General features: G+C 38.6%; 1 protein-coding gene across 1 annotated transcript in view; it reads right to left on the bottom strand.

Moving 5' to 3' along the window:
• Positions 1 to 10,514, bottom strand: part of RPGRIP1L (RPGRIP1 like) — a 1,932,928-nt gene that overhangs the window by 1,760,076 nt on the left and 162,338 nt on the right. The window contains 1 exon segment of the mRNA XM_044082016.1: positions 329 to 473. Coding sequence (XP_043937951.1) covers positions 329 to 473 — 145 coding nt within the window.

The following is a 10,514-nucleotide window of genomic DNA, read 5'->3' as shown; positions in this document are numbered from 1 at the left end:
ACTGTAAGAATACCTGCAATGTTAAATATGGAAACACCTAGAAATTAAATGTCAAAGCCAAGCTTTTCAGGATACCCTTACATGGAATGGGATATAAGAAAAAAAAAAGAGAGCTTGCTAATGAATGATGTGGTTTACCACATCAAGATGCAGTGGAACCCATGAGTGATGTGGTTTACCACGTCAAGATGCAGTGGAACATAGTTGATGCTTTTCACTCATTTATGATGAGTAAGAAATTTGGGCTAGAGAACTATATACTACTATAGATAAAAAGAAGAATTTCATAGATGTTTTAATTTGTAGCTTAAAAAATAAACAAAATAACCTTTTAATTTTATCTTCTTGCTTCCGTGCATGCTGTTTAAGTAGAATATTCTCATCATGGAGGCGAAGAAATCGATCTTCCAGCTCATCACGAGTGATGCGTGACACTGCTTGCCTTGCCCTAACATTCTGTGTGGCATACGAGTCTGTAATGCAATTAATCAGTCAGATGCTGTCAATGAAAAAGTGTTTTATATACTTTGTTGACAGTAGTTTTGTTATTTACAGCTGTTTGCCATATGGTGATCATGAAGTAGCATAACCTCACAGCAGAGATAAAGAAATGTAAGCTACTGAATGCATTTTAATACACAAAATGGCAAGGTTCTCGACACTTGATTTTATACTGCCCAGAGTGTAGAAATGAGCAGCTAGTGACAAAAAATAAAATTTGGATTTCTATTTATATAGCAGCATTATTTTTTCATGGAAAATAGTTTTCTTGTCATTAAGTGATTTGTACTACAGAATGAGTTAATTAAAACAGTTACACTAATAATGAACAAAAGACTATTGCTGGTTTGCTATGCAGTTTTGATATGTGCAACTAACTTCATCTATCAAAAATGTAAAACATCTTTTCTGGAGAGTATGCTTTACTTATAAATTTTAAAACCATCATCAAAGGTTTGCATAATAGTCTTGAGTTACCCACAACAATTATGTAAAGGCATAGGAACTTAAACAGACATAAAATAAAGAAAGAAATATCCCTGAAAATCTAAATGTGATAGAAGAACTGCACTGTACAAGAAAATGTTCTCAAAATCTATTTTGCTGTACTTCATAAGCCAAAAGCTCCATGAAAATATTTTTAGCACAATCTATACACTTTTCTGTCTCTATAATGCTTTAAAGATGCTGCTACATTTTTGTTTTATGTTTTGTGCAGCACTGCATATAATATTCAATAACTAATGACAGTATAAAATGTCAGATATGTCTGCTGCAATCAAAGATGTATAGATTTATAACGCAATGACTTTCAACTCAAATGTTTCTTATTAGGAATGGAACAACACTTGGCATAATTCACAGGTCTATCTCAAGTTATATTCCACATTTGATAAAAATAACTTGACAAGAGCAAAATAGCTGCACAATTATTAGCAGTAATATTAGCAAAGGATAACATTAAACAGTCTATAATACATTTTTGATGGTTTATCCGCTGTGCAAACCAAGCTACTGCCCTCTAATGCATGGAAGTTGAATCAAAATTACACAATCTACCCATATTGTACCACATCCTAAATGATATGATGATTTAGACTACTAAAAATATTAATACATATTCAATGACCGCGTATTAAAACATGGCAATAAACTGGCATTACTGGGGTATTACAAATTCACATTCCCATAAAATAAAACTGATAAACACAATGCAGCCTAATGACTTAGCTGAAGTCTTGTTAGACAATATGTTGAATGCCGGGGGTTGTAAAGGAATTAGGGATTCAGGCTGTACTCCTAGACATTGTCAGTGCACATGTGAGAGAAATAGCTGGGTATTTTCATCTTTTAGTTAGTTTTCCCTGCTGGACATCACTCTGTGCTGTTGATAACCAATTACAGCTGCCAGCCTATACCCAACATTGGGATACAGAAAAGTGCAGGTGTGTAAGTAAACCTACCACAGCTGTACACATTTGAATAATCACTGCTGCAGTAGCCAGTCAAGATGAAAACTATGATTGATTCCGGGGAAAGTCTGGCAGCAGTAGTCAGTAAAACAGGTAAGCTGTAAAAAAAACTAACTTTCCCCATTAAAGCACAGTAAAAAGCACTTTAGCACTTACCCACATGCCCAAAACTAAAAAAAAAAAAACACAACTTTTACTTGAATGCCAGTAATTTAAAATTACATTTAATAACTTTTTACCATAAAAGTAAAAAAATGACACGCTTGCTTAAAATAATATCACGACAGTCATGCAAAACCATTTTCCTAACTTAAATTTTTTTTTTTGAAAAAGAAAAACAAAAAATTACAATGTCTGTCATAGAAAGTAAAGTGGAAGCTTTAGGGAACTTACGTGTCCACCAGTGAACAGAGTTAGCTGACTGTTAAGCTTCGAAAGTAGACAAGAACAGTGCTCTTCAGAAGGAGTAAAGTTCTGAAGGTCTTGGCACGTAAAACTGACTTTATCAGCTAATCTAGAGCTGACTAATGCTTTGGATATCTGGAAGGAGCCCTGAAAGCCCTGGAAACTGGATGACTGGCGGTTATAACCTTAGCAGGATACAAACCAAACCAGGGTCTTTATTAGAACACCGAACGTTCAAAATTTCTAGTGTTCTAATATCGACCCGTTTTCAGCCAACACTTAAATATTGAAGAAACAGATAACAAATTTTTTCCTAGGGAAAGAATTTGGTTATCCGTTTCTGTTGCTTTGGTATTTTCAGTGATGTGGTGGAAAGTTACGGGTCAGGTTCAGGTAAGTGTGCGATTGTGTGGACGTTAGGGCAGGTTAGGTGAGTTAGGGTTAGGGCGCAGGTGAGGTGACTGTGCGATAGTGACGGACGTTAGGGTTTGGGTTAAGGTAAGTGGATAGTTAGTGGTGTATGTATAGTTTAGTGTAGGGTTAGGTGTAAGAGTTTAGGTTTATGTGTGTGGATTGCTGTTTGTTTGGTGTGCTTGTGTTGTGTGTGTGTGTTTTGGAACAGCAAATTTATTCCCTAGGAAAAAATTCACTGTTCTGTATGTTTGATATTTTAAATTTTCGATTCATAGGGTTCGATATTAGAACACTCGAAATTTTGAACGTTCGGTGTTCTAATATAGACCCACCAAACCATATAGCTTAGGCTATTGCAGCATTACCAAGAAAATGCCAGCACTGTTAGATCAGGTGTCATTTTGATCAACACTGACTTAAGGAGAAGCTGTACACAAGACACAGGGAACCAAGAGTACTGATGAACAAAGCAAAAAAAAAAAAAAAATCAAAAACTCTTGTTTACTAATGCAATGCCAAGTGTTAAGAAGAGCTGACCAGCCATCCAACCATCTATTTTTTATACTCACTTTACTCAGTTCATGGATATGGAGGCTACAGCCTACTTTGACAACTGGTGGGAATAAAGGAGGATCTGAGGAGAAGCGACATTTGCCATCTACCTAAGGGAAAAAATCTTTGGAGTCTGCTTGGGTACCTATGCAAATATGTTTAGCATTTTTGCCTGAGTCTTCTAGATTTTGTTGCACATTTGGGTGCCATACATATGTCCCGTCATTGTTTGTCAAATGCTTATCTAATCTCTCTTCCCAGTCTTTTCTGACCTCCTCTGATTCTTATAGTTATTAGGAAATGTTTTATATGCCCTAATAATTATACATTTTAACAGCAGCTTCTGTTCTAGATTTACATAACTCAACCAGAGCAGGTCATTCATTTATAGGCAAAGAGAAAGGGACCGGGGAATCCTAATCAGATATCTATCCCTGACTGGGAAGGCAATCTCTAGCCTGCAATGCAGTCCAAACATCTTCTTTGCCTCTTACCATTCTATTACCTTTCCTCTCCAATTACTTGTTCCCAGTACCTTGGTTACATTGCCAGCTTCCTCCAGTAAATTTCCAGACCCTTCTTACCTATTCTCTGCACCCTGAATTGCAGTCACCCCTATAGAAAATCTCCTTTCTCAATTCCCATGTTGGCTTAGTTCTTAGTATACTTTCTTCTACTTTGTGAATACTCTGTATTACTGTTATTCTCCTTATGGATCTGCATCCAAAATCCCACCTTTTCATTATTTCTTGAATTACCTCCCTGTTTCAATATCATCCATTACCACTTTGAAGTGAAATTGTCTGCTTGTGTTGTGTGTAAGAGCCTTAACTGTGTAGCTGTAAAATATCCATTCTAAAAAGGTAATCCGAACCTCCTTGTCCTACTGGAAGGATCAACTCATCCCACTTGACTCTTGTCCTTTTCCCCTCCCAAATAACATCCTTCCAGTCTTTATTAATTACTATCCACAACTTCTCCTTGATTGAACAAATATGTCTGACCTGCGTCTAAAACTACAGAAACTAAAGCATTTTTACTGCTTGCATCTTGCTATCCATATCAATAGGCAAGAGTTTCCAGTTTCTCAGATTTTATATTATCTTTTGTTTAGTCTCTTCTCATATATTTTAACTGCCATAACAAAATCCTTTTTAACCCATAATCCTAAATACTTCATTTTATTATGTTTCCATAAATAGGGGTATTGCTGAACCAATCCATGTGTGGGTACATAGTTTAGAGCTATAGCCTTTGTTTTATACTCATTAATTTTATATCCCAAAAAAAATCTACAACTGTCTCAGAATATTCCACTACACTGAAATGTCCTTTCTGGTTTTACCAAAATAATATCCTTTGCAAATAAAGTCAACTTTTCCTGCACACCATATCAATTTTATCCTTAAATTTATGAGTCCCAGCAACAGTGGTATTTCCTACATACAGTTTCCCTCTGGATCATCATTGTTCTATTAATGTAGTAAAATTTTGCCTCCTCTCCACAAAACCACATTGATCCATATATATCAGTTCTGGCAACACCTTTGCAAATTGCGCAGCCATTACATTCAAACACTTTATAATCCTAGCTTAAAATTGATATGGATATCTGATGGGTCTTTACTGTCCAAATTATAGCCACCACAGCTTTTTTTCCAGGATGTTGGCAATTCCTCTCCTTTTAAAATACTGTTAAACAAAATGTTCCAGATCTTCATCACTTTCTTCTCTCCAAGCTTCCGAACCTCAGCCAGAATACAATCTATTCCTGGAGGCTTTCTTGCAGGCTGGTTATATATAATCATTTTTATCTGATATCCTATCTTAACTGTAAATTGTTGAGCTTCATCTACCTCTAACCTTGGTATACACAAGTCTTACAGAAATATTTCCATTTGTGCTTTTTCTTAATTTCCCCACTTCTGTGCTTTATACAAATTTTCATAAAATTTCTGAAATATCTCCAATACCTCTACAGGATCACTGGTTATTTTTCTTGTTATAGGTTCCCAAAGTTTGGCAATAACCCTTTCTACTTTCTGTTGACTACTTCAGTGTGCCAAAAGGTTTTGTACTCTGGAATTATTGTCAAAAAATGGTTGTTTAACAGCAGTCTTTCTGAACTCATGCATATTATCCAGGAACTCCCTTATTTTCTCTTTAGCACTCTGCAATTACACCTCTTCTTGTTCTGTGAGATTCCCCTTATTCTGTAATACTTTAACCTTTGTCAGTACCTCTAAAATAATTCTGGTTACTTCTTAACCATCTCTCTTTTTCTGTTATTTCTACCCTATTTTTAAACTCCACTTTCATTTTATCCCACTCACTGAAAATTACTTAAGGAGCACTAGTGCATCATTTTACTTCATTACCCCAAATTTTTATCTTCATAACTACTGACAGATGATCTGAAATAGTTACTGGATGTGTGTCAAAGTTCTCAAATAAATGCACATGTTCCTGTGAAATATTTCTGTCTAGTCTAGCCCAGTTATTGTACCTTGGGGATTAATGTGTAAGTTTTCTCAGAGGTCCTATTACTGAACTCATGTCTTCAATACCAAATATTTTCACAGAATCCTTAACACAACTACTCTTTTTTCAATATATTTTTCTTCTAGTCATTATTCCCATCTGTTATATATGACAGCTTTTTTAAATGTCTTTTTCCAGCTTTTGTGATACATGCACCCACTAATATATGGACGGTTAATCCTTTATACATTTTTTTCGCGTCATCAACACTGGGAATTGTAACCCATTTTACAAGACTTTGTTTTAATGAAAATTTACAAAATACACACACAGACACGCACAAAACACACACACAATCTCCATAACCTGTTAATTTAATACAAACACACAAAGCTATGTACATCATTAAATAAAGAAGTGTAACCCTCCTAACAGGAACAATTGTCCTAACTAGACAGCTGCAAACATGGGCCTTCATTAATCTTAAAAAAGAAGTTATGTTCTAATCATAACGTTCTATGTGAGTTGTCCATCTTGCCATTCATTCCTAACTGATGGGTTACTAAAGCAATCCTCTGCTCTGACTCGGCTGTTTTTTACAAGCTCGAGGCTAATCCCCTATCCCATGATGCCCTAATGTGCTCCTCAGATCTTGTTTGCATGCGTATTAAAAGTTGTATAAAAGTTATCTCTTATACTAGAAGAAAAAAAACTGAAAAAATTCAAAGTCCAAGTCCAATTATTAATAAAGTCCAGATCCCCCAGGAATCCACAGGCTGGGAGTTGGAGGGAGGGACATAAGAATGAATGGCGAGATGGACAACTCACATAGAATGTTATGGTAAGAACACAACTTCTTTATGTGAAGATGTCCCATCTCACCTTCATTCTTAACTGATGGGACAGCGTCCCTAGCACCATTAATCCTGGGTGGCTCACGGGAGTATATTCTTCAGCACAGTGGACTCAAAGGAAGCCCTGTCCCTGGAGGCCATATCTACTTTGTAATGAGTGATGAAGGTATGAGGTGTTGCCCAAATTGCTGCTGCACAAATGGTATCTATAGGAACTTTGTCACGAAAAGCTGAAGAAGTAGCAATAGCTCTAGTTGAATGAGCCTTTACTTTGCCTGGTAATTTTTTATTCACTGAGTTATAAGTAAAGGAAATACAGTCTGATAGCCATCTGGATAAGGTGGTTTTTGCTACCGCTGTACCTTTTTTAGCTTCTGAAAATGACACAAAAGGTTGATCAAATTTTCTAAATTCTTTTGTGCTATGTAAATAGAAACGTAATTGTCTGTGGACATCAAGGAGGTGTAGCATGTATTTTGTCTTATTGCCATACTTGGGGAAAAAGACTGGCAATTCTATGGTTTCATTTAAATTGGATTCTGAATAGACTTTAGGTAGGAAGGATGGATTTGTTCACAGGAAAACTCTGTCATTGTGAAACAAGAGGTATGGGGGATTGATTGAAAGTGCTTGCAGTTTTGACACCCTTCTAGCTGAAGTGATGGCCACTAAAAAGATATTTTTTCAAGTTAAAAATTTCAACTTGCATGAAGACGCAGGTTCAAATGGTGGAAAAATTATCCTAGAGAGGACGAAGTTGAGATTCCATGGTGGTAGTGGAGGTTTTATTGGTGGCCTTAAAAGACAAGTACCCTTAAGAAAGACTACACAATCTATGTGACATAATGTTTGGTTCATTTTCACCTAGATGAAAACTTGATATTGCTGCTATTTGTACCCGGATGGTAGCAGCTGTAGCACCCTCTTCGAAAAGCTTTGCTAGAAATTCTAAAATAGAAGAAAGGGGTTCAGAGTAAGGGTCAATTTTATTTTCTAAAGCCCAACTAGAAAACTTTTTCCATTTGCCAGGATACAGTCTTCTTCTTGATGTCTTATGAGAAGATATCAAAATGTGTCCTGTGGCGGATGAAAGATGTTGCAACCTGGCTATGTTTGGAACTGCTGTCAACTTCAGGGTTTGTAAGGATGGGTGAGGAACTCCTGAAGAATGGATCAGAAGATCTGGCACTGGGTCCAGGATCCAAGGTTCCTCCTGAAGATGAGGTTGTAGGAAGGGGAGCCAAATTTAATGAGGCCAGGAAGGGGCTATCAGAATTAAGGTTCTTCCCAATATGCTGGCTTTCTGTATAACTCTGACTATTAATGGGAAGGGGTAAAAGCATATAAGAGTCCCGGGGGCCAATCATGTACCAGTCCATCCCTCGGGGACTTCCCTGGAGGGGGAATTAGGGCAAAATATTTGCTGCATTTTGTGTTTGTGGAAGTGGCAAAAACATTGCAGCAAGGCTGGTCCCATTTGCAGAAAATGCTCTCTGCTACCTCTTGTTGGAGGGACCACTCATGAGGCATCAGTATTTCTCTGGTGAGTTTGTCCGCAATCACATAGGATCTTCCCGGGATGTGCATTGCTATTAGAAAGCGTTGTGAGGAAGTTGCCCACTGCCAAACTCTGAGGGCCTCTTGACAAAGGGGATATGATTTGGGTCCTCCTTGTTTGTTTACGCACTATACCACTGACATATTGTCTGTTTGGATTGCAATTGTTCCTACAGGTAGAGAGTCTTGGAATGTATGCAACGCTAGAAGCACTGCTCTCATCTCCAGAACAGTGATGTGTAAGTGAACCACATGTTCTTGCCACGTGCCTTGGGCTGTTCTTCCCAGATAATGCCCCCACAGTCTATCTGGGAAGCGTCCATGGTCAATGTGGGTAGCAGAGCTCGGGGAACAAGGGGTTTGCCTATTGTCACCTGGTCTGACTGAAGCCAACAAAATAGATCTCTTTTGCAAGCTTGCATCAGAATAATCTTGTGAGACATTAGAAGCATCTGCATTGACCATTGTCCAAAAAGAAGTCACTGCAGGATCCTCATATGCATGCGTGCCAAGGGAATTACTGTAAAAGCAGCTACCATTGTACCCAGCACCTTTAGAACCTCTCTGGCTTTTGTTTTGTGTAGAAGATTCAGGACTTGTTTTCGAAGGACCTGAATTCTCTCTTTTGGAAGATTTACCATCATTGTGACTGGGTTTAATTATGTTCCTATAAAAACGGTATGTTGAGATGGCAATAAGGCAGATTTTTCATAGTTGACAGTAATTCCTAACTGTGCAAATAGTTTTAAGGTTGTGTCTCTTGCTTGGATGAGTAGTTGCTTGGTGGTGGCAGTTAGGAGCCAGTCGCCTAAGTATGGAAACACTCGGAATCCTAGTCGCCTCAGGTGAGCCACAACTACTGCCATGCATTTGGTGAACACTCTGGGGGCTGTAGTGAGGCCAAAGTGCAGAGCCTGAAATTGATAATAACTGGCTCCCAGCTGAAAGCGCAGGTGACTGCTGGATGGCCTGTCCATTTTTATGTGGTAGTACGCATCCTGAAGGTCTATTGAGCACATCCAATTTTCGTTTCCTAGAAAAGGAAGTACTGACTGCAATGTGACCATCAAGAGCTTTGTCTTTTTTACTGACTTGTTCAGTCTGCTGAGATCCAATATGGGTCGCCAGTCCCCCGTCTTCTTTGGAACTAAAAATAATCTTGAGTATGTTCCGGATCCTATTTGGTCTGCTGGGACTGACTGGATGGCTCTTTTTTCTAGCAACTTTTGAATCTCTATGGTTGCTTGATCCCTCTGTTTGGGTGGAACATCCGGGATTCTTTTGATTTCTGGAGGTGGCACTGAAAAGGGTATTGAGTAACCTCTGGATATAATTCTTTGTACCCATCTGCCTTTTCTAATTTTTAGCCAGGTGACTGGGTACAAAGACAAGCTTCCTCAGACTGCCTCCAGAGTGGGAAAGACAGGCCTCCTTTCAGGAGCACTGAAAAGGTTTACCGAAATAAGATTCGCAGTCACCTTGGTACTGCAGACCCCTTCTGCCGCGTGGTCGGTATCTTCCGTTATTACCTCCTCTTCCTCTGCCCCTGAAGGAGGGTTCATCAAGTGTGTCAAGAAAAACTTTCTAGGATTTCTGGAACCACATATTTCCCCCCTTTTGACCCTTGGGATAGGGTCTGGAAGAGGTGGAAAAATGTACTCCCACAGCAGAGAGAGTTTTTCCCTCCTGCTCACACCTGGTTAAAGTCTCTTTTACTTTAGGCCCAAACAAGGACGACCCATCAAAGGAAGTGTTTATAAAGGATGGCTTGAAGGGTTCTGCGAAGTTACAGAGGCACATCCAGGAGTGTCTAAGGGTGATTCCTGAACACGCTGATCTACTCGCTCCATCAGCTGCTTAAGAGATTAGCCTCATGGATGAGTTCACATGGGAGCTGAGGGCAGAGAGCTGGGATGATACTTCTCTGATATCCCCCCTCAGCTACTGAACCCTGGAGAGAATCTCCCAGCTCTTTTATGAGATCTCTCTGTAACCTAGTAAAGTGGGTTAAATAGTTCAGAGACCCAAGGGTAAAGGCCACTGATTAAAACACGTGCCTTCCATATCTATCCATTGTGCGAAAATCTTTATTTGGTGGATGAACAAATGAGGATGTTTCTGATAACTCATTTTAGTGGCTGCTGCCACCACCATAGCATCTACTGCTACACCTTTTGTTAAAAAAAAACTTTGCCTTCTGGGCTGGTTATAAATTTATTAGGCCTCCTAGGGAGGGGCTCCACTTTGTGACACCCAGGAGGAGGAGGGTCGAGATCTA

Source organism: Protopterus annectens, chromosome 8.part1 (assembly GCF_019279795.1).
Source record: "Protopterus annectens isolate FY-2018-M chromosome 8.part1, PAN1.0, whole genome shotgun sequence".
Taxonomy (NCBI): Eukaryota; Metazoa; Chordata; order Ceratodontiformes; family Protopteridae; genus Protopterus; species Protopterus annectens.
This window is presented reverse-complemented; position numbering and strand designations above follow the sequence as displayed.